A 25,898-nucleotide genomic window follows, 5' to 3' on the forward strand; every position below is an offset into this window, starting at 1 on the left:
CACGACGCTAATAAAGTCCTAAATACTTAACAATTAGCTAACAATATGTATAGGCTCGGCAATCTTGACATTGAACATTTTTAGAATTTTGTTAGAACTGTGCCGTATTCTGTTTAATAAAGAACCGGTCCGCTTTCTCAAAATTGTGAAAAAGTCGAAAGTGCGAAAATAATCAATGTTTATTTTTAAATAAAAGAAAGAAATTATTTAAAAAACAAAAACTTAGTTTTTTTTTTTTTTGAATAATAGAAATTATTTAAAAAACAAAAACTTAAAGTATTAACATTTTAAACAAAATATAAAACAAAGGTAAATTAGTTTTCTATACAATTAAAATTTGTTAAAGTTTACAGCAAATAAAACTAAACAGACGTATTTAATTAGTTCCTAGGAATAAATTCGAAATTCGCTTGGAATTGTTTAATACTAAAGAAACTTGGATCGAACGAGTTCGGTTCATATTTCTGTTCTTTCAGTGTAAATCTTCGAAGAAGCCAAGCTAACCCAGACTTCACTTGTACTCGAGCAAATCTTGTACCTGAAATCAAAATCTATAATATAAAAATGAGTCGCTGGATGTGTTGCTAAGCGCAAAACTCGAGAACGGTTGGACCGATTTCGCTAATTCTTTTTTTAAAATATTCCTTGAAGTACGAGGATGGTTCTTACGGAGAGAAAAATTCTAAAAAAAAAAAAAAAAATTAAAGAATCGACTGTTAGGCGATACAAAGTTCGCCGGGTCAGCTAGTATTTTATAAACACCTTCTATATATATATATATATATATATATAGCAGTTGCCCGCGGCTTCTCTCGCGTAGAATTTGATAATATTTACATAAAGTAGTGAATAATGATTATATTACAACAATTCATGACTTTGTACTATATTTATGGTTCACGTTTCGTGCGTTATAACTATAAGACTGCTCGCAAAGCTCACTCTCAATCACGCTTTATGGGACAGTCACAGCGCTGGCGGTTTCAGGTTCGATCCTCGCACATGACAAACATTTATTTTGGTCATGCAGATGTTTTCCGCGGTCTAGGTGCTTATGCAGTCCTTGTGGGTGTCCTTACTGTCCCTCGGAGAGCACGTTAAGCTGTCGGTTCCGGTTATTATCATGTACACTTAATAGCAATTGTTACTCATAATGGGATATTACAGACTGAAGCGATAGCGAACTAATCGCCTATTTTACCATGCAAAATTTTATTAAACGGTGGTATACTTTTTTATTCTATATGAAATCAAAACCTTAAAAGAAAATAGACAGGAAAACCTTTCAGATAAATTAAGGCATAAAAATTACATTAAGAGTAAAAAATTACGTTTAATTATTTATTTATTATTAACCAATCTAAAGCTATAAAGTAAAATAATATTTATAAGTCCAAAAACAGTCCAGAAATAAAGTTTCATGCAAAAATAAGACGCACTTTTATACGAAACATCAATGGTTTTGATTTAAGAGATTTCCCTCAATTTTATTTATGTTTATCTTTCTTAGAATATTCAAGCTTGTAGCTAAATCCGATCTTATCGAATAATCCGTTCTTAGCGGACGTTTACTAACTATAAACTACCTTCTTTTCAAATTTCACCTTTATGCATTCAGCGGTTTTTGAAAAATGCGTGATGAGTCAATGACCTAAAGATTTTATATATAATACTATACTATTTAATACTATTTCATACGACGACCAATTACAATTTAATATGACAACCATTTGAAACTAATCATGTCAGAAATCGAGACTATATATCTCTCACTTTATACTCATATTTATTTTTTGTACAATTCATTATAGATATCAATTTATATTATTGTCAATTAACGTTTTTCTAGTCCAGTAAAAATGTAGTAATCGTACCATAAAATGAAATTATAGCTTTAGTAAAACACTTTCTTAACAAATTTAAATGTTAAACTTACCTATACACATACGGTTTCCTTCACCAAACGGTAAATAACTGAATTTGACGATTTTCGACAAATTTTCAGGTGCAAATCGTTCTGGGTCGAATAGGTTTGGGTTAGGAAAATATCTTTCATCTCTATGCAAAGCGTATACTGGTATTACAATAATTTCTCTTGAATTTACTGGCACTTGACCATAAGGTAAAACTGTAGATTTTGTACAGCGCCTTTGGATTGCACCAATCGGTGGATATTTTCTCATCGTCTCACTCACCACCATGTCTAGATATTCTAATTTTTCTACATCTTCATATGTCAATTTCTCATTGCATTGATCAAAAGCTTTATCAATTTCATTATGGAGTCTTTTCAAAATGTCTTGGTTTGCAGCTAGTTCAAGTAAAGCGAAATGCATCACTGTTGCTGATGTGTCTGTACCAGCAACAAAGAAGAAAAAGGCCTGAGCTGCCAATATTTCATCAGAAGCATCTATTTCGTAACCGGTTGCGGGATCTCTCATTGTTCCTTGCTTTTGTAACTCCAGACACGTATCGGCAAAATCGTGACGCTTTTGTTCTTCGTTCCTTCGACTTTTTAATACATTCTTCACAAAACTAATGAAAAAATCTTCATATTTACCAAACGACTTTAAATTTAACAAATTAAATATAGTCGGCGAAAAATTGGAAAGAGAAAATTTTAGATTATTGGCAAAAGATGGCTCTGTTGTTTCACGAGTCATTTTCAAAAATGGTGAGTCCATAGTATTCTGTGTATGTGTATCGATACCAAATATAGATGCTGCAATACTTGCTGTAGTGTAAGTGTATAACGCGTTGAAGGAATTTCCAGATATATCCGGTTCATTGTTAACGAATTCAACAAAATCACGAGCACACCTTTCCATTATGTAAAACATATTTTTCAATTTCATACTCGTAAAAACCGGAGACAGCTTGTGTCTCAATAGCTTCCAACGACGATAATCATCTATAAACAAAACGTTATCCGCCAAAAGATCATTTGGATTGAAATTGATTCCACGACTGTGAAAATTCTCAAAATTACTTTGCATCACCGCTTGAACGTCTTGAACATTTTTTATAATTAGAGCTGGTTTTAATCCGAGAAATGTTCCGACGTAAGACTCCTTGTGATATTCATCGTATACATTTTTATAAATTTCCGGAAGCGCTCGATTACTCCAAATGAATTTGAACAAAACAAAATTAGATTGGACAACTCCACGTTTTTTCCAATATTCACTTTTATATTTCAAATATATAAATCCCGCTAAGAGGAAAATAAAACTTAACACAATGAACAACATCTTGGAATGAAAATACCAACAGTACTGATAGATAAAAATTTATAAACATTTAAAATAGGCACTTAAACGGCCAGCACTTATTATCATAACGATTGTTTCGCTTAAGAAATACTAAACGATTATTTACTCAATTAACAAATAGATAATTATAATAATGTGCAACGTGTAATTACACAGCATTTATCATCCATAACAACTTTGTATAGCAACTTTAGTATTTATATTTATTTAGTATTTATATTTATTTAGTATTTATATTTATTTAGTATTTATATTTATTTAGTATTTATATTAAGTAGGCTCGTCATTGGTAAATTAAATTTGCTAAAATACAAATCCCAGCTCCAAGGCTATGTTATAATAATTAAAAAAGTTAAAAACTTCCTTATTAATAAACTCTGGAAATTATTGAATTCAATTCATTTATTTCAATTGAATTATGTTTACTACTGAATTAAAAAAAAAATGAATATTTTATTATCAAGATAGCAAAAATCTCTGAACGTATTAAATGAATAACGTATAGACATTATATTTAAATTATAAGGTTCCTATAAGGAAGGGCAAACTAATTTAGTCATTATGTTTATATTATCATAATTATAATTGCCAGTGTTGATTCAAACTCAAATGTAAACACGTACACAATATGTAAGACTACACACACACACACTCACACACACACACACACACACACACACACACACACATATATCTATAATATAAAAATGAGTCGCTTGCTAAGCGCAAAACTCGAGAACGGTTGGACCGATTTCGCTAATTCTTTTTTTAAAATATTCCTTGAAGTACGAGGATGGTTCTAGACTTAACACGTGTAGTTATACGAACTATTTGGAATGTTTTAGAATGATTTTAACTTTTAGTTCCAATCGTAAAAACAGCCAGTATCGGAGTGTAAATATTAAGATTGACTGCATACTGTCAAGCCTTTAAGCTATGAATTATTTATCATAAATGTCAAACGTCAGATTCGTCCAGCGAGTGCTCAACGAATTGCAACGCAGCTATTCGTTTTTGGTTATGTAAAAATGCTTGAATACGCGCGCAAAATGCTAATGCATTAACGTAAATATGTGTATCTATTCGTATGTGTACGTGTTCCTAGACTAACGTTAGGAATTTGCAGCTTGCTATCAAAATCTATTCAACTATGGCTTTAGTCATTATGGGTCTCCCCACCGTGCCTCGGAGAGCATGTTAAGCTGCCGGTTCCGGTTATTATCATGTACACCTGATAGCGATCGTTACTCATAGTGGGGAATACATCCGCAAACCCGCATTGGATTAGCGTGGTGGCTTAAGCTCTGATCTTTCTTCTACATGGAGAAAGAAGCCTATGCCCAGCAGTGGGATATTACAGGCTGAAGCGAGCTATCAAAATATTCAATTTCGGCTAAGAAGTATGAAATGGTGAAAGTTTTACAAGTTCGAACTTGGATGGATTTACGCTTTTTAAGCACATACAGGCTAAACGTCTGTCGAAATATGTAGGTACATGAGTGTATACAAGTACTTTTACAATTATTTTTAGTCTTACAATTTAACGTTATATTTTTTTATTAAAATATCCTATATAACTAGGTCAGCAAACAAGTGAGACCCTACCCCTAATCTCCCCCAGGAGCTCTGGTTACCTTACTCACAACAGGTACGCAATACTGCTTGAAAGCAGAATTATTCTGCTATTATCTTTTGTAAGATCGAGGTACTTTTCCAATCGGGCTGTTCCTGATTTTAGCTGGATATTTCTTGCTGAAAACTGCCTCAGTTTAACTTATTTGAATTTATATATTTTCAAAAATTAATATCATGTTTAATTTTAATTTAAAAACAATTTCCATTTGATACCTCAATTGTTACACCTCCTCCTTTCACAAATTCAAGTTAGTAAGAAACAACTAATTCGAGTACTTCTGTCAAATCCACTACGTGGCCACATCAAGCAACTAATCCTTAAAACCGCGCTCGAAACTAGAAACTAAAACTAGATTCTTCTATTAGTCCAAAATAAACCGTACCTGTACGTACCGTAACTAAATCCTTAACGAAACTACCCATCGTACGTGATTTTAAGCCACGTTCCGCAAAACTGTGCCGACGCTTCGTACACTTGAACAGACAATTTTTCAACTTGAAATTCTGGTCTTGTCCTGTTCGCGCTAGTACTCGCTTAGAGCTTAGTGTATACTGTGAAGTTATTGTCCAAAAATATTTATTTAGTTGTGTTCTTTATAAATTTATTTTACACAAATCAAAGATCAGAATCCCAATTTTATTAGATATATTTAGATAGAATGCCAAAGATTAGCAGTCACGAGATCAGACTGAATTACGCCAAGATACCTAAACGACTACTAAGTGGCAAGCCAAAGAAAGTCAAAGTAATTGTGACAAACCTAAGGCTTAGGTGGTTAGATGGAGTGGAACTGGACATCTAAACTATAGGTTTAACAATATAAATGGAGAAACCCATAAGCTAATTGCCTCACAAGTATTTTTGACCAGGCCTAGGCACAGCTAATTCTGTAATAAAAAAATACTGGTGAAATAATAAAACTTTATTACGTGTAATATACGAACGAAAGGCATACAAAAACCGCATGCAAAGGCAGTATGCTCTGTGTATTTTTATAAAATATACAATTGATTATAATTTAATTTATGCTATTGTAAATGTCACGATTTCTTCTTTTGCTAACAATCTTTTGTAACTTACTTTCATAATTCTTACTCTATACATAATTTTTAAAAGCATTTCTGGATCAATTTTATTTAAAAAGCGAAATGTACGTAGGTATAGCTTAAAAATCTTCTAAATTAAATGCAAAAATATAATGCAGTTTTTCATATGTATTTACAACGATCTTACTAAAATCAAAGCAAGAACACTTAATGTTTAACCCTCTGTTAACTTTAATATGGAGTTCAAGTTTACGGAATATAGTAGATTAGCTACGATGTACAAGTATACACAATTATAAAATTACTAGCGACCCGCCCTAGCTTCGCACGGGTGTAATGCTGATACTAAATATAAAATAAATATTTACAATGTAAGTGCAAAAAAAATGTGTCAATTTGAGACATCACATTAGAAACCTCTAAAACTAACAGTTTTCCTCTACTATATTATTCATGTATTATACATATAAAACTACGTTTTAAAGATCGAATCATACAGATAGGGAGAAGCGAATTTGTTTTATACTATGTAGTGATTGCAAGCAAACACAATTATTAAGGTACTTTAGTTACCTGAATACCGTTTTACTGAAGTGTTTATGCATTTATTTCAAGTTACAAGTATACCTTTAAGTCATCTCAAAATCAAGGGCTCTTCAACTATAGCAAAAGAACACAACTCGATCCACCGTACCGCCTCACCACAGACGAAGTGTCTTAGAAGCTATTTTCGTTATACAATAAATTAACAATTAATTAATTAAAGATTCATCAGAAGCAAGTTTTTTAAATTGTTCCGTCGTGAATTCAAAAACAATTGTTCGAAGATGCCAGAAGCGTTAAACGGGGTTAATCAATGAAACATAAATACTTCCACGGTAGTTCGCAATAAATTAGAATCTTGTGATTTGGCACGTAGATAAGCTCTATAGAACATAAAGAATGAAATCTAAAACTTATTACTTTTTTTAACCGACTTCAAAAAAGGAAGAGGTTTCTCAATTCGACCATATATATTTTTATGTGTGTTCGCGGATAACTTCGTCGTTTATGGACCGATTTTGCTGATCCTTTTTTTTTGTTCGAAAGGAAATATCCCGAAGCTGGTACGAAAATATGAAATCATATTACGAAATAGAATCGTCCCAGTCTAAAATTAAAGCATACTAATACCATATTCTGGTCACCTTTAGCCCTACAAAGTTGGAAACCAGCCAGGAAGGATGAAGTCATATTCTACTTAGAAACATCGGATAGCTGGGAACTTACAGAATTGAAGTTTAAATTTTATTTCCGAGCATTGTGTTAAACCTTTATGAGCAATATTAGATGAAGACAGAATTTTTGCATTTATTGATTCACTTAGTGACACTTGGTAAAGTAAACGTGTTTTTATGAGAATAAAAAAAAATAGCTTCACCTAGTGATTTTTTCAACATAATTCTCGACCTTGTGTGTCGCGAAAAAAAATAGCCTTTTTTTATGCAACTAGGTCGGCAAACAAGCGTACGTCTCATGCTGTCTTTATCTGAGAACCTAACACTGCTTGAAAGCAGTATTATTTAGCTGTGATCTTACGTAATGTTGAGGTACTTCCCCAGTTGGGCTGCTCCAAATTTTGACTTTTATGTACCAAGTTTTCATCCTCACAAACTGAATATATATTACAGTATAATTGTATAAGTATAACAAGTGAATTATTTATTGTAATATAATTAAGACTTTCAGACTAGACTCGGATGGTAACTTCTGACACTTAAATGTTTTAGAAAGATCCCTTGAATATAATGAATTCAGGACATATCAATAAATATCTTCCTCAAAATATAAAGCAGCATCACATCACCTCAGAAGATGTCAGACAAAAAATACAGCTCCGTGTTGAGTAAGGTAGCCAGAACTCCTCGAGGTGCACCGTGTTGTGTATTATATCGCCAACATGCTAATGATCAGGCCGACCGTTCGCCTGTTTGTCAAGCAAATAATATAAAAAATAATGTATAGTAATTTTGAGCTGATATTAAAAATTAATATTCAACATATTTTAGTTTTACTCAAATGAAATAACACAGAGACGAATAAAAAACATTGAAAGGAAAAACACTAACAACTAACGTAGATCTCAGCCCGAATCAATGATTACAATCACTCGTAATCCGCCCGACAACAAAGAAATTGTACGAAAAAACAAACCGAGTAAACAGATAAAGCCAATTAGAGGAATACTTTCACGAATTACTATAAAAAGGTGCCGGTATAGAATTTCTTTCTCGTATTTTCACATAGTGCCGTGAAATAAGAATTATTTAGGTCGGCCAATTGTTCCGAACGAGGGTTGATCAGATGTCTCGCCCTAAATACTTGCGTGCCATGTAGGGTTAAGGTTACCTTTAAAATGCATTTTTAGCACTAAGCTGAGAAAAGGGTCGATACTGTATGTTAAATTTATGAACGTTAAAACGAGTACTATAATAAATGTGAAATTTGATCGTATTTACTTGTAAATTGTAATTTCTCTTATTTTAATTATATATATTTTTTTTAAATTAAATTATAAACCTAAACATTTTAGAAAAGAATATTTTTGTTATATGCCTAATTGTCTACTATAAATGGTCTAGTATAAATGGAAAGAGTACGCCCAATTTCAAGGCAGGAATCAAATTCTAGAATAAAAAGCAGGACCACTGCTAACAGCGACAACGAAAGAGTGACTAATAAATGAAGGTAATAAATTAATTAGTACAATAGACATCAGCGAGGATAACGAATTTAATGTCGTTATAATATCGAAATATGTGTAATTAAGGATACAGTTAAATGCAATTACTTAATAATTAAAATTTAACGCTTAACGTCATTTTTCAAACCATTCAACTCACAGAGCAGATTTTAAGCATTCGTCAGTTACATTCTTTCGCATATTCTGAATATGATTTAACTTATTACAGATTTTTAAATAAGAAAAGGACGGTGTTTTGAAATATAACTAACATGTTTATAGTTTTAGGTGCATCCAAAGAAAATAATTCCATCAAACAGCTCTGTAACAAAAGCTCAAGCTACTAAAATTAATTCCAATAGAATATATGTATAGGTTTAAATTATCTTTTGATGATTAAGGATATCATTGTGACGTTATTTGTATACATTTTAAAAAATTCCCGTTGATCTGCCTAGCTCATGCGTAACATTCCAACACACGACAAATATTCATATAGGCTTTACAAATATTTGTCTGGCTTTTGTGTGTTTGCTGTTTGTCTGTGTTGTGTGTACTTCAAGAGTTCTGGAAATCTGGAACAGGATTTACTTTATATTTGGGACCGTTGACTGTGAAAGGTTTATTTACAAACTCCCAGTGAAACATTCCCCAAATTTGTTGAACCCTTCTCCAAATTTGTTATTCTTATTTTTCTATCTTCAAACATTTAATAATAGACAAGAGTATAGCAAAGGAAAATAATTTAAAAGTTCAAAACGGGGCTTTCTTTACGAGATCTGCATTATTTATAATCTAGCTAGTTCAAAAGTCTAGGTCACCCACCCCAAACGACTTAATTACTTACATTTCCAAGACGCGAATGTTGGCGAGGTACCAGGGAAGCATGAATGTTGCGGCACTTAAAATGCGCCTCGTAAGTGGGGTGTCGTATTTGGAACTGTGTACGATTTACGAGCTACTTAAGAACGATACAATATGTCCGACTCTGAAATATGTCGTTGTATAAATGATAAGGGTTCGGAACTTTTATATATTTTTTTTATTATTCGTAATGCAAATATACAAATGATATTTAAGAACAGGCAGAGACTTAACACGGTGTTCAAATAAAGGCAGACTGAACTAATATCCAAGAACTTCATTGTTGCATACAAATATTAAGATGTGAATTTTAGTGGGATTAGAAACCTGAGTCAGAAGGTAATTTGAGTGAAATATTATATGAAAATTCACTATACAATTAATAAAATAAATTATTCAAATTAATAAAAAAAATTACAAAATAATAAATTAATTAATTAAAAAAATTACAAAAAACAAATTTACACAGGAAAATTTAGCACGCATGCATGCAGTAATAAAACACTATTCACAAACACATACACACAGCCATCGTCACGTGTCATCTCACGATATCATATTTATCACCGCACAGAATTGTAAAATAAAACAAAAAGATTGAAGAAAGAAATGAAACAAAAAAAAATTACAGATGTACATCGAATACTTTATATTTATATACAGATCCGGCATTGTTTCATGCGGCCGAACTAATTTAGATAAATGAACTGTCAGAAGTTTTCGTTCGTCTCGCTATCGTCGACCTTAATAAATCTCTTTTTATGGTTCTTTTAAATGATTCGGCTGGAATGAATTCAGATTCTTGTGTAAAATTAGAAGATAACACAGTAAAAGTATTTGCTTAATACGTTTCTTAACATAAAATATCCTTAATTATTCCTTGTCACCGTCAAAATCTGTCTTTGGTTCAACTTTTGACGTAGGTTTTACGAAGTTTTAAATCAAATTCAAGTAACGTAATATTAATTTTGACTTTGTATTTCTTTTCGACAATAATTTTAAATATATTATAAAACTAGCTGCCTGGACAGACTTCGTTCTGCCAAAAGTTAATAGGTAGATTTTTATTTTTTTTAAGTATTAAAACGTTCCGTGGGCCTTAAGGAACATAAAAAAAATTACCCGAATTGGTCGAGCCATTCTCGAGTTATGCGCTTAGCAACATTCATTTTTATTTATATAGATTCATAAGTTAAGTACAGTGTATAATAATAATTTTCTTATGGAACTTATTTCATCAACATTAGCTGTTGCCTGCGATTTTGTTCACATGCAAATTTTCATTTTATCGCGTACATTATGCAATCAAATATAATTTTTGTTTTCGGTACTTGCTATTATTTGAGGTGTGGCTACGACATTAAAGAATATAGCCACCCTCTTCTTCCCGTGGGTGTCGTTGGAGGCGACTAAGACATAACACACTTCCACTACCACCTTCGGACTTATAAAGCCGACCGATGGCGGGTGACCAACCAACAGCTGGCTTTGAAATACACAGGCCGAAGACGGGCAGCAGCGTCTTAGGTGCGACAAAGTCAGCCCTGCGGTCGCCAACCCGCCTGCCCAGCGTGGTGACTATGGGCAACACACATAAGTTCATGCAATTTTTGGCGTGAACTTGTGCAGGCCTTTGTCCAGCTATGGACTGCAATAGGCTGAAATGATGATGATGGTGATGATGACTTGCTATTATTTTGTGCGCTACTATTGGTAGGATGGTGTTTCATAGCCTAAATTATCCTCGATAAATTACACGCTAAGCGAATTTTTAAATTAAACCAATAGTTCGTGTTATATTCGCTTTCAACCAAACTCTTCAACTATTCAAGCTCATACTGAACTTGATACTTAAAGTTTTGGGTCACCATAGTTACATAGTTTGTTTACTAGACATAGTTATTTTTAAAGTTGTTTAACTTTTTGTTAGTTAAGCGGAAAGCTTAAACGAGTTTGTGAAACTAGTGCGGCACTTAATACTTTTAAAAACATTGCCAGAGCCTCTCTTTGAAACACGATAGTTACTATTTTTGTATGTTACATTATAAAAAATATTTAGTCATCTTCTGAGAATAAATAATAACAAAATAAACTCTCTGTGTTGGGGGTCCGGAAACACACACAATACACAAGCACAAACGCCCCGACCACGACAAACGTCTATATGGCCAATACAAATATCTGTCGTGAGTGGGGATCGAACCCGCGATCGCCAGCGCAACAGTCAGGTTTGTGACCGCTGTGCCAACGCGTTGTCAATATAAACTAATAATAGCGAATACATTACTTTCCAAAAAAAAATAATCAAACGGATTTCTTATCTTATGATTTGATTGGAAGAAAGGAAATTATTATTAGAATATATCCTTAATGTGTTATGACTAAATTTTATTACATACTTTCTTTTATTATTATCTAGTAATTTATCTTATACATAATAAAAAAATATATATATATGTGGGATTGAGGATGTCAGAGTACCAGCAATGAAACGAAATATCACCTTAACACGTTTATTTTAAAGTTATACCTAATTCACCGTGCACCCGCTCGCTCGTTAACCGTCTGTCCTCTCAATTCAAATCTATCATGGCCGAACACACTATATCCCTTTCACTCATTCTTCCTTTCATTCACACTTCACAGATTAACTATTTAAATCATTTACATTCATTAATCATTCCACATTCGGCCCTTCCTGACAACATGGCTGTCCTCAGTCATCCAATGTAATAAAAAAAAAATCTTACAGTTCAAGTAGACAATAATAATAAAAAAATATATTACAGACACTCTTGAGATACATCTTTAAACATTATATACTAAACATTTTAAACATGATATACTAAGCCTTTTAAACATTATATACTAAACTTTTTAAACATTATATACTAAACTTTTTAAACATTATATACTAAGCCTTTTAAACATTATATACTAAACCTTTTAAACATTATGTACTAAACCTTTTTTAACAATAAATAAAAGGAATACAGAACTACAATTTGCTAGAAAAACTTAATCAATACTTTATTACCTGACAACTTAAATAGCATCTTAAATTGAGAAAAACAAAAACATTATAAAGTAAGTAACATCTTACATTACATACTTAATTATTATAAAGTAGGAAACACTTTTATAACAACTTAATTCATACACTCATCATACATCCTATTAAATCTTTGAAGATAATATAAATCAAATGAAACAAGTTACAAAAAAAAAAAAAAAAAACTAATTGCTTAATCATAAATCAGGCCATGGCTTCATGAAGTCACATGAAGTGGAGGTTCTACTAGGACCTTCAACATTAGAGTCTACTTTTTCAACATCATACCTATCATTGTTTTTTACATTAGTTACAATATATGGACCTAAAAATTTTGGTTTCAATTTAATACAACTTCCATATTGAGTGCGTTTGATAGCAACCTTATCACCAACATTGTATTTAAAACTTTCTTTCCTATTTTTGTTAAAATTTTTAATATTTTCTTCTTGTGTTTTTAATATTTGTTCCTTTGCTCGTATTCTCAATTCTTCTCTTTGCTGTGTAAAATTATCTATATCTGCTTGCTTAATTAAATCGTAAATTTCTAAATCTTGTTTATTTTTCATTTTTACTCCTATTAAAAGCTCAAATGGTGTAGAACTTACACTTCTTTGGTATGTACTATTAAGTGCTCTTTGTACCGAGCTAACACGTCGATACCACAGGCCAGGTGATTCTATGCAAATCTTGGTAAGTACTGCTATAATAATGTGATGTATCCTTTCAACTTGACCATTTGCTCGGGGAACTCCTGTTGTAATTTTCACGTGCTCAATACCTTGTTCTGTACAATAATCCTGAAACAAATGACTAGTGAATGCCGTACCTCTGTCAGTTATAAATCTTAATGGGTTACCAAACGTTTGTTGATGAATTTTAATTTTGTCTATTACTTCATTCGCAGTGAGACCTTTAGTTGGAAACAACCAAACAAACTTTGTAAAACCATCGACAACTGTAAGAATATAGTTATATTGTTTCTTAGTCTCCGTCATGGGTCCTACATGATCTAGATGAATTGTATGTAGAGGCCTTTCTCCTTTATCTATAGTATGTAAAAATCCTTCTTTTTTACCTGCTTTATTAACCGCTAAGAGGCAAGGAATACATGCAGCTATGAACTCTTGAACCTTTTTATTTATATTTTTAATGAAATAATTCTTGTTTATCAATTCAGTAGTTTTCTTTATAGAAAAATGGCCATTGGAATGAGCATTCCCAATAACAGCTAATTCCATACCTTTTGGAACAACTAATAATTTTTCATTTCCTTTATAAAGTAATCCATTATCCAAATAATAGTCATCATAGGGTTTATTATCCTTTAATATAGTCGCAATGGCCCTTAGACCTTCATCATCCTTCTGTGCTTGCCGTAAGTTCTCATGCAATGTTGATACCACACCTACATAGGGATTACGACTTAATGCATCAACGTGTCTCATTAAACTTCCAGACCGATGTTCCACTGTAAAATCAAATTCCTGTAAAAACATTGCCCACCGTGCTACTTTAGGTGTTAAATCTCTTTTCTTAATTGTCATTGTAAATGCTTTGCAATCTGTTACTATTTTAAATTTTACTCCAAATAAATAACATCTAAATTTTTTTACCCCTTCAACAACTGCCATAGCTTCTAATTCATAACTTGAATACTTTTCTTCCTGTGGACTATTTTTACGACTCATGTAATAAACAGGGTGTAGTTCATTATTTTCATCACGTTGCATAAGTATCGCTGCAATAGCAAAACATGATGCATCTGTATGTAATTCAGTCTGTAACTTTGGATTAAAAATCTTTAGAACTGGGCTACTAGTTAATTTTTCCTTCAATGTATAAAATGCCTGTCTTTCTTTTTGATTAAAACTAAACTTTACATCTTTTTTCAAAAGGTTTGTTAAAGGACTTGCTATCTCTGCAAAATTTTGAATATATTTTCTAAAATATGAGGCTAGGCCAACAAAACTTTGCACTTGTTTAGTTGAGCTTGGTTCTGGGAACTTTGTTATAGCTTCTATTTTATCAACAGAGGGACTCACCTTACCATTACAAATCTCATGTCCTAAGAATGTAATACTTTTTGTTATCAAATTGGCTTTCTTCCAGTTTATTATTAATCCATATTGTGACGCTACTTTTAAAACTTCTTTTAATCTTATTAAAGCTTCTATTTCATCTTTTGCTGGAATTAAAATGTCATCCAAGTATATTAACACCCAACCCCTTAACATCAGGTCACGAAAAATAATAGTTATAAATCTCATAAAGTAATTCGGACATATACTCATACCAAATGGAGCTCTAAGAAATTCAAATTGTCCAAGGTGACAAACAAAACTTGTGTATTTAACAGACTCTTCTGATATTTTTAAATGAAAGAACCCGTCTTTAAGATCCAATGTACTGAATATCTGTGCATCATATAGTTTATCTATGTAGTCTTCAATTAAGGGAATAGGAAATTCATCTTTAATTATTTTCTGATTTAATCTGCGGTAATCAATGCATATTCTAAGTGATAAGTCTTTCTTTCTTACAAGAACTAAGGGACTTGAATAATCAGAATAACTTACTTGAATAACTCCTCTGTCTAACCATTCTTTTATCTGCTTTTCTACCTCACCTTGCTCTGTTTGTGATATGCGACGTGGACTTGACCTTATGGGGATGTCATCTTTTAATATAATTTTCATTTGGATAGGCGCTTCTTTGATTTGTTGAGGTTGGTAATTGGTTACTAAATTTTGCACTTCATTTTTTACACGTTCATCTAGAATATGATTAATGTCAGGGAAATCACACAACTCATCATAACTACTCATCATACAACTCATAAAATTATCATCTGTTGGGGTAAACCACACTTCACAATCTTTCATACATGTTAATACATTACGCAAAAAAGTGTTACCTAGAATAACTTTCCAAGGAATTGAATCTTTAGGAACAATGTAAAAATTAACATTTTTATATTTATGATTATCTATCAATATATCTAAGGTAGTCGCACCACGGGAATAAACTTTAGCATAACCTATACCAGTTAAAGTAATGTTCATATTTTGATTTATGGGAGCACTGAGTTCGTTGAAAAAATCATTAGATATTAAGCACACGTCACAACCGGAATCTATCAATGCACTTGTCGTTTTATCGCACAAACTTACAGTTTTTAAAGGCTTTTCACGATATGATTTGTTACTTAAAATTTCGCTTACGTTTTCGTCATTTACAATGCCAATGTTGCATTCCTGTTCATCTTCCATCTCTTTCGTTAAACTATAACAAGCGTTATTCGTCGTATGAGTGGCCAATGCTTGTACTTGCCTAAGCGCGGGATCTCCGACGATATCCGAGCGCTTCCGAAACGATGACGCTATGTCTTTCTTCGTTGTATGAGTGGTTGGTCTTTGTACTTGCCTAAGCGCGGGATCTCCGACGATATCCGAGCGCTTCCGAAACGATGACGCCGCACAATTTGATGAAATATGGCCGTACTCATTACAATTGAAACATTTTTTACCTTGAGTTCTATTTGGACATTCTTCTGAAATATGATTTTTCTCCCCACAGCTATAACAATGTACACTACGACGATTTTTATGTGCCTTATGCGAATCAATTATTAAGTTATTTTGAAATATTGCTTTTTTCTTATAAGTTTCATATACTTTAATTTTTTCTTTAAGTTCAGCGTACGTCGATGCACCATAAAGCATAATTTTATTAATCTCTAAGTCTTGAATACCTTCAATGATATATTTAATAGCAATATAATCAGCCATTTTACCTCTTTTGCCCATTTCTTTCATTGTGAATAAATAATCTAAACAGCTTTCATTTCTTTTTTGTTTGCGGGTAGACATAATTTCATGTATCTTTTTTTGATCGATTATATCGGGAAATTCTTTGATAATAGCTGCTTGAAATTCAGACCATGACTTATGTGTTTTTTCAGCTCGTAACCACAGTGCCGCAGTACCAGCTAATGCACGTTTAGCCACAAGTAATTTTTGAATATCTGTCCAAGAAAATATTTCACCGTTATCTTCAATTTCTTGAAGCCACTTTGTTATCGGGTAGCAATCGTCTTGACCGGTAAACTTAGGTATAAGTTCCTCCGCCATGTGCAACATAGAATTGTGTTCTCGAGGCATCCTACTTTGCGTTGCCAAGTCCTGTCCATCGTATGGTTTCGACATCTTTTGAAACACTACAGGGCTTAACAAATTCCACGTTTGCAAAATAGTTCCTCGCCAACTACAACCAAATACTCGCCGCCGACCACGTTGCCGCTTAACGTCTTTAGATAATTTTTGCCTCTTCGTTTGCTGGTATATCTTTATCCTCCTTATCCTCCTTATCCCGGACGAGCCCCCAAAATGTGGGATTGAGGATGTCAGAGTACCAGCAATGAAACGAAATATCACCTTAACACGTTTATTTTAAAGTTATACCTAATTCACCGTGCACCCGCTCGCTCGTTAACCGTCTGTCCTCTCAATTCAAATCTATCATGGCCGAACACACTATATCCCTTTCACTCATTCTTCCTTTCATTCACACTTCACAGATTAACTATTTAAATCATTTACATTCATTAATCATTCCACATATATATATATATATAATATATATATAAATATATATAAACCGTTACACATTGCCCGTATTTGTGTAATAATTTGAAAAATAATTCTTTGGTGTTAAAAATAAACATAATAATTAAAAGAATCTTAAAAAGAGCGATAGACGTTAAAACAATTATTATTACATTTTTTTTCTTCTGCTTATCTTTTAGTCTGATATATGAAAGCACACCCTTAGCTGAATCACTATATGAGAGAGGAAAATAGTCAGTCTGTCCTGTTTCAAAATTCAGTTACAATAGAAAGAATCTGACACATCAGAGGGATAGCGACGCTGTGTACTAATAATATAGCATTTTCTGTTCCAAGACCTGTCTCTCAGAATTATACGGTTATAGTTATTTTAGGTTCTACATCTATTAATTGACACACTAATTATTTTTCAAACTCTACCAGAAAAAATGCAACACTAAAGCAGAAATAGACTTCGTATTTGTAAAAAGGAACGAGTAACTTTAAAATAATGACCGCTACTCGTCAGCCTCCATTGGAAATGTCAGTCTTGTTTAATTAATACACTTCAGCAGTGCAGGCGTTGGTAACGGCCCGTGCACATAATGTAGGACTCATCAATATCAACTCTACGGCTTTATTTTTTGAAGCGAAAGTTCGTTGGACAGTTTTTTCGTCTGGTTGTTTGTTTTTTTTTTTAATTACCTATCGAATGTTTTATACTTTGGCTTATGAGAAGGTACGGAAAATTTATGTTTGTTTTCTTTTGTTTTTTTTTTTTAAATTGTTTTTAATAAATAAACGCTTCACACTCAACAGCCTCCAGTTTTAACAACAGGAAAATTTGTAAATATTAATATTTTTGAAATATTTTTTAAATTGACATTGTTGTCGCAATTTATGGTATATTAATAATAACTATTAAATTAATAATGCCGATTATTGCGTATTAATTGAATATCGCAGCGACATAGCAGCGAAGAGCAGCTGACTACATCTTTCTCGCTCGTGTACACTCGGCGGCCCTGAGTTCACCAGATCGAGCCTTTCACCCCAGAACGTGATGGATCAGCCTAACGAAAAAAATTTGCAGTGCGCCAAAAGAAGTTTTCACTTAAAAAAAAATACAATTTATTTATTCGTTTAATTTTCGAGTTTGACCACATCTCTAAATTTCGACCTGAACTCAAGTCCTATTCGAATAGACAGGGAGATTCGCATTCTCTGGCTTCTTTATAATATTTTATTCAATCCTTTGTCACCATTTTTACATCCTGGTTCCTCATGCCCACTTCACACTCCCCCCCAAGTCAAGCGTGCGTGATAAAGTATTACTTCAAAAATTTTCTGAAAATAATATTGATTTACTAGTTAAAGCAACAAATATCCAAACATACTACACTAATTATTCTTATTAAATATAAAATAAATGTAATTGACATCGCACGTGTAAATCTCAAGGCGCCAATTCGTCCATCTAACTTAATTACGATTTAGTGAGACTTTTATTTATGTCATAGGATGCTAGTTAGACGAAATTTTATTTTACCTCAATTGGTAGTCGTCTCGTGACCTTCTTTTGTTTGTTAACTTGTTTTCATCCAAATAGGTAATTTAGATTCATATTATCATGAAATTGTAAACATCACTACATAGTATAAAACAAAGTCGCTTTCTCTGTCCCTGCACATGTATGTACGCTTGAATCTTTAAAACTACGCAACGGATTTTGATGCGATTCTTTTTAATAAATAGATTGATTCAAGAGGAAGGTTTATATGTATAATAACATCCATTAAATAGTGGAGAAATACTGTTATTTTTGAGTTTTCTAATGTTATGTCGTAAATAATTATTATTTTATTTCGCTTAAATTGTAAACGCAGGCTGAACCCTACGAGATTTATCAAAATAATGTACTAAGTATTGTACACATTGAAAAGGTCTACAGAAAACTCCGCGATGGTATATACCTATCTCTTATGGATATCCCACAATAACTGTCATTTATTTTTACGACAAATAATGGCTAATTTTCGAAGCGATTTTAACCAATACAGCATTAATCCTTATCCAATTAAATACCTTAAATATATTTTTTATTTAATATAGATCTATATGGCCCTTTACAGCATATGATTTAAATGAATATTTTCGAAGATATTACAGATTTAAAAATCGCGGTACGTAGCGTTTGCGGCGCGGCGGTTCCGGCCGGCTTTTACTCTAAGTTAACGCGTGCGGGCCACGGGCAGTAATGAATAAATCAAAACTACTGGATCGATTTTAATCATTTTTCAGGGAATGACATAGGCTATAATTATATTTTATACCCGTGCGAAGCCGGAGCGGGTCGCTAGTGTGTTATAATAAATAGTAAAAATATAAAGGATAGCGATGGTAAGCCCGTAGAGGTACTTTCTGGAAAGAAAAGTATTGTATTGTACATAATTATGGATATTGTAACCCAAAGTAACCCATCTTTTCAAAATAAATTCAAGTAATTAGAAATCCTTTGTTGTAAATTAGAATTCCTTTATTTTTTTAGACATATATAATACTCTATGTACAATATTGATAAACAAACAATATATATATCACATTATCACACATCACATCAGCCTATCGCAATACACTGCTGGACATAGGCGTCCACAAGTTGACGCCAAAAATGGCGTGAACTCATGCGTGTTGCCCATAGTCACCACGCTGAACAGGCGGGTTGGTGACCGCTGGCTTTATCGCACCGAAAACGCTGCTGCTCGTCTTCGACCTGTGTATTTCAAAGCCAGCAGTTGAATGGTTATCCCGCCATTGGTCCGCTTTGTAAGTTCCAAGGTGGTAGTGGAACTGTGTTATCCCTTAGTCGCCTCTTACGACACCCACGAGAAAATAGGGGGTGGCCATATTCTTTAATGCCGTAACCACACAGCATATATATATAATATATAATATTATAAAGTTACATTTGTTTTACGTATTCTTAATAATATGAATTCTTATTCTGCGTTTAAATTTTTTCACGTTTTATTAATTTATCACTCGCTAAAGTGCCACATTATTCGTACATAATCGTAATTTACGGGCGAACAATCAAAACTCCGCCCAGCGCAAAAATCAAAGTTGGCCACATCGTTGCGATGAATCGCGCTTTAGTTAGTTCGGTCGAGTTCCCGAACTTCACGAATACATCGCGTTTTATACATAAATCATCGCAAACAATCAGCCGGCTCTGAGTGCTTTGAAAAAACATACGAAGTCCTAACACTGCTCATATAATAATGTAGTGATTTGACGACGAGTTGGCAGCGGTCATAGCACTGGCTTATGGCTGTTGCCCTAGCCGTCGCGGGTTCTATCCCCGCTCGCGACAGACTTCTATTGACAATACAGATTTTTATCGTGGTCTGGGCGTTTGTGCTTGTATATTGTGTGTGTTTCCGGACACACCACACAGGACAAAACACTACTGGTGGCCGCTGACTATGAAGCGTTTATTATTATTTCTTACATTTCAGCTAAAAGCGCTGTGCTGCTGTGATCTGGTGCATTTTTTGCCCAGAGAATCGGCATAGCGATTCTACGGGGAAATGCTGCCAGCATTCTTAGCACAATTCCACGCGGACATGATTTATACCAAAACTATCTGTAAATATGTACTTCTTAAGTTGTGAACTGTAAATATGTATAATGTTTGATAAAATATTGTTATTTTTTAAACACCAAAAATATATATATCAAAGTCATCGATATTCATATAACTTTCATTTCATAAAGTCTTTTTTTGCGTTTCCGCGCAAAATATTAACCCGTATATTACAAGTGGTCATTCAGAATCAAAGTTAGTTAGGCTTTTTGCCGACTTGATAAAATATTTCAGTAATTTATCTGTTGACTTTCCTTTTAAACCGCAGCTGGATAAACTAACTTTTAATAGGGAATTCAATATCAGATATTTTTTGTTAACTTTTTAAGTTCATCAAGATAGCTTTATAAAAGGGTAAAATTAATACATACATTTTATACATATATATAGATGGAGCTAAAGATGTTTTACTTCAATCGTGTGGTCTAAAACACACTCGTTTTTTATTTAACCGACTGCTCAATTCGACCGTATATACATATTTTATTTTATGTATGTTCAAGGATAACTTCGTCGTTTATGAACCGATTTTGATAATTCTTTTTTGTTGTAAAGGAGATGTCCCTGATGTGGTACCATAATAAGGAAACCAGGATCTGATGATGGGATCCCAGAGAAATCGAGGGAAACTCGAAAATCCGCATAACTTTTGATATTTTTAATTTAATCGAAAGCCGATGTTTATCATGTGGTCACATTTAAATTACATCAAGATCTAATTACAACTTTTGGAGTAATCTTTGATAGTCCGTATTTACTTTACTAATTTTTCGTCTACCTACGTTGTATTACTTGTCGATATAATTGAAGTCGGCTTTTTTTCGTTTGCCTGCAAACACAATTATTTTCATCTTGATTTTTTTTTATTTACTGACACGTACTGTGTATAACGCCGTATGATGCCGGGTTAAAAGAAATAACAAAATAGTACTGGGTGATTTTGAACCTTGACTCTTACGTACCATGTTATACGAAACGATATAAAACCGAATATGCGTTGAATCAGTCCTGGTAAATTTTCTTTTAACATAAAATTTTACACCCAATACCGTAGAAAAAATTGTTTGCGTACAAAGTACACATGTCAGAAGTGAAACTTCTTTGGTAAACTAATTGAAAAAAAAATCTAATTGAAAAAAAAAAAAACAAAAAGCCAACGTCACGCGGTGTTCCCAGTCGGTCACCCATCCAAGTACTGACCGCGCCCGACGTTGCTTAACTTCGGTGATCGGACGAGGCTCGGTGTATTCAACGTGGTATAAACCAGACGGTCTCCCATCCAAGTACTGACGCGTCACACGTTGCCGCGTCACGCGTTCTCTCAAATTTTACCCCTCATGCGCCTAAAGAAGTTTCACTTCAAAAAACTAGATAAGACTACCCTCGTGTTACTCTTTTAAATTATTATTGCTTTTGTTTTAGCTTCTTTTAATAATAACATAATTCAGGGATTTTTTATGTGGAAAAACTATAGGCGAGGGTAAGCCTGATTGTCGGCAAAAAAAAAACTGTCGAAAAATTTTATATATAAAGAAAATAAATGTTTGACATTTGTCAGCCGTCACGTGACGTCACGACAAGTTACAGATTATATCTTTAATCAAACACGTAGATAGATAAATAAAACCATTATATCCAACACCTAATAAGCGACAAACGTTGAAAATACAACACTATAACCTTACCTAGGTTACAAGGTTTAATAGACAGTAACTAACTCGAAAAGTATTAAAATTTTCATCGAATATAAAATGTTATAAAAATACGTATTTATGGAGAAAATAATTAAGTTCAATAGACGAGCCAGTGGGCTACTAACGAGCGCAGCCTTGCTACTGGGCAATTATTCACCTCATTGGTGACAGATCTAGATACAGCTCCGTTATTTATTGTACTCGAATAAATATGGAATTGAATTTCATTTTTGCGATAATATATCAAAATTCTTTCCTATTCAATAAAATGTATGTGTTTTTAATACTGTAGTATCTTATTGTGCATTAGGTATTTGTGTGTGTTTTTACGGTTGCGGGGCCATACAGATGTTTGCCGTGGTCTGGGTGTTTGTGGAGTCCTTGTGGGTCTCCCCACCGTGCCTCGGAGAGCACGTTATGTTGTCAGTCGTGGTTGTTATCTTGTACACCTGATAGCGATCGTTACTCAAAGTACGTAATATATCCGCCAATCTGCATTGGAACAGCGTTGTGGATTAAACTCTAATATTTCTCCTAAATGGGGAAAGAGGCCCAGCAGTGGGATATTACAGGCTAAAGAGTAAGCTTAAACGTAAATATTTAACGTTGCAAAACTATTAAACTATTTATAGAGCAATAACTACTGATGATGTTTTCTTATCCACGTGAAACCTACATCATATTTTAAGTTAGCAGATGCTTTGTGATACAGCAATAACCATAGGAATGGAGAGACAGACAAAATTTAAAAAAAAAGCGCAAACAGTTTATTGTAACCATAGCAACCGAGTTTGCTTCTATACCAACCAAGTTACATAACAATTTGTTCACTTCAGCACCATTCTCGCGAATGATACCTTAAAAGGCTTTAAGGAAATCGCTTATCTTAGCGCATCGAAACTTCGAAACTCAATAGTACACAGCAATAAATTTTCGAAATGCAAAGTTCATGCTTGTTCGTGCAGCTGCGAAATTCGGTTACAATAAACTTCCGTTACTAATTGGAACTAGATAACGGTTATTTCTGATTCAATATTTGAACTGCTGATGCCGTTACGAAGGTAAATTGCAAAGGGCTTATGATTTCAATAAGGATACAAATGGAAATGATGTGTAACGTTGAATTCGGTAATCAAACGAAAATTAGATGCGTATAAATATGTTTGACATACAGTTGTCTATTCCTAAGCTAGGTAACATTTGTTGTGAGCGAGCCCACCCAACCATTGTGCCAGGGCCCAGAGGCTTTATTCGGGCCTACCGCCGGGGTGAGGTGGCGAATGCTAACGCGACCCCCTCTCGCCCCACCCAGGCGGACGACTGCTCACACGTGGTGGTTTTTAGTCAGTAGGAGTCTGACATAACCCTCTGGCACCCCCGTGCTGGAGGGTATCGATGATGGATTTTCCCCACGTAAAAAAAAAAGGTAACATGGATATGTTATATGTAACAGCCAGCTCGCGCATATATTTATTTGAACATAACCATAAACTACATATACATATATATGCCCTGAATAAGGGACTAGTTTCGTATATATACATTTATACAAACACATCTTACTATCTATATATATCGTCGTATTTTGATTTAAAGTCAAGTTGTCAAATAAATTTTGTGATAAATCCATTCTATATTGCCGGTGTAGGCTGGATGAGGATTGCGGAAAACCGGGATGTCTGGTGCGAACTTCGGGAGGCCTATGTCCAGCAGTGGACTGCAATAGGCTGAACTGACTAACTGACATGACCACTGTCAATATGTTGTTTCTGTAACAAGGATAACTAAACGAATCAAACTGTAAAACAACTGGTTGGGTACAGCAGGAAATATCCTGCTCAGAATATAGAACAGCCCGACTGGGCAAGTACCTTGACCTTACAGAAGATCACAACTCAATAATACTGCTTTCAAGCAGTGTTGTGTTCCTGTAGTGAGTAAGGTGACCAGAGCTCCTGGGGAGTTTGAGGGTAGGGTTAGCAACGCGCTTGCGATGTTGTTGCAGGCGTCTATAGCCCACGGTATTCGCTTACCATAATGTAAGTTGTACGCGTTTTAAAAAACTTGTGGAGTCTAGAAAAGCCCACATCAGAATACCGCAGCTGCTCAACGCTAAGACCATCACGTCTCAGTAACTTCTCACGTGCTATGCTTTTCATCAATTCTCTAACTTCACGTATCGTGATGTTTCATATCATTTTGACATCAACCCTTCCGTCTCCAGAATCATTGATGTCTCTAACGTTGCTAGCAACCTATAACTTCGATTATAAAATGCCAAGCTAGTATTTAAATTACGAATCATGAACCACAAACTTAGACACGGGAGAAATCAAAAAACATCTGGTAGGTAATGAAATAGCATTTTCGTAACATCTTAAACTTGTCCATTTCCTTTTTCCCGCTCAAAGTACAAATTATCATTAATCAAATTCACGCCTTGACGATGTCTTTGGTAATATGATCTTTTTTTTTTGTTATATTCAGTGCCATTAAAAGCTCATTTATAAGGTATTTTGTAATGAGTGACCTTAATGCTATCGATTTGTAAACATAACAATACTATTTAATTATTTAAACTACATATTGTTATTATCATGTAAGTATAATTAAATTAATTGTAAGTAGATTCCGTGCCTTGGAGAGCACGTTAAGCCGTCGGTCCTGGTTGTTATCATATACACCTGACAGCGATCGTTACTCATAGTAGGGAATATATCCGCCAACCCGCATTGGAGCAGCGTGGTGGATTAAGCTCTGATCCTTCTCCTACATGGGGAAAGAGGCCTATGCCCAGTCGTGGGATATTACAAGCTGAAGCGTAAGTAGATTCCTGTTGTATGTGTAAATTTCATAATATACGCAGTATAGAACAGCTGGCTCATTCCTTGCAAGGAGAATCAGTATAGCGATTTAATGAAAAAATGTTGCCAACATTCTGCAGAAATTCCACGCATATACGCCTACACTGGTTGTCAAGAATTGATCGGATATACATTTTTATAATAAATATGTAATATTTCTTTCTAATATTTACGCGAATTTCACTCATTTTTATGTAACAACTTTTTCGGATTTCATCGCGGTTTGTTATATATTTTAGATGCCCGACGTTCCGGATACTTTTCAGCAACTATGGTCACGGGAGGTCCTTCCGTTGTTTCGTTATCATAAATATCTGAATTATTTTTTAATTTTGTATTACAAATATGTAAAATACTAAATACACGCATGCCTGCATGACTCGGGTGCTAAAAATTGTTACATTTACGCGCGAAAATAACACGCAGCGCGTAAAGAAGTAATGTTTTCTGAACAAAAAAATAGCGCCACTATCGCTATTATTAAAAGAAAATAAT

General features: G+C 33.6%; 2 protein-coding genes and 1 pseudogene across 3 annotated transcripts; all 3 read right to left on the minus strand.

Moving 5' to 3' along the window:
- Positions 1-268: 268 nt before the first annotated feature.
- On the minus strand, positions 269-3,272 carry LOC123662868 (probable cytochrome P450 6a13). The gene is made up of 2 exons (XM_045597655.1): positions 1,937-3,272; positions 269-538 (listed from the first exon to the last, which is right to left on the minus strand). The coding sequence occupies exons 1-2, from the start codon at positions 3,249-3,251 to the stop codon at positions 381-383; spliced, it is 1,473 nt and encodes a 490-aa protein (XP_045453611.1). The 5' UTR covers positions 3,252-3,272; the 3' UTR covers positions 269-380.
- Positions 3,273-14,044: 10,772 nt separating this feature from the next.
- Positions 14,045-15,736, minus strand: LOC123659680. Of its 2 annotated transcripts, none has more exons than XR_006744063.1 (3): positions 15,172-15,495; positions 14,638-14,780; positions 14,045-14,333 (listed from the first exon to the last, which is right to left on the minus strand). XR_006744063.1 is itself a non-coding variant. In XM_045594875.1 (3 exons), exons 1-3 carry the CDS (start codon positions 15,655-15,657, stop codon positions 14,766-14,768), a joined length of 360 nt encoding a protein of 119 aa, XP_045450831.1. In that variant the 5' UTR covers positions 15,658-15,736; the 3' UTR covers positions 14,652-14,765. The 2 variants fall into 2 exon arrangements, 1 of the variants encoding a protein (XP_045450831.1); XM_045594875.1 differs by lacking the exon at positions 14,045-14,333 and adding an exon at positions 15,510-15,736 and having other exon boundaries at positions 14,652-14,780; positions 15,172-15,368.
- A 6,260-nt stretch (positions 15,737-21,996) lies between these two features.
- On the minus strand, positions 21,997-22,117 carry LOC123667293 (annotated as a pseudogene).
- Positions 22,118-25,898: the final 3,781 nt, after the last annotated feature.

This window comes from Melitaea cinxia, chromosome 2, assembly GCF_905220565.1.
Source record: "Melitaea cinxia chromosome 2, ilMelCinx1.1, whole genome shotgun sequence".
Taxonomy (NCBI): domain Eukaryota; kingdom Metazoa; phylum Arthropoda; class Insecta; order Lepidoptera; family Nymphalidae; genus Melitaea; species Melitaea cinxia.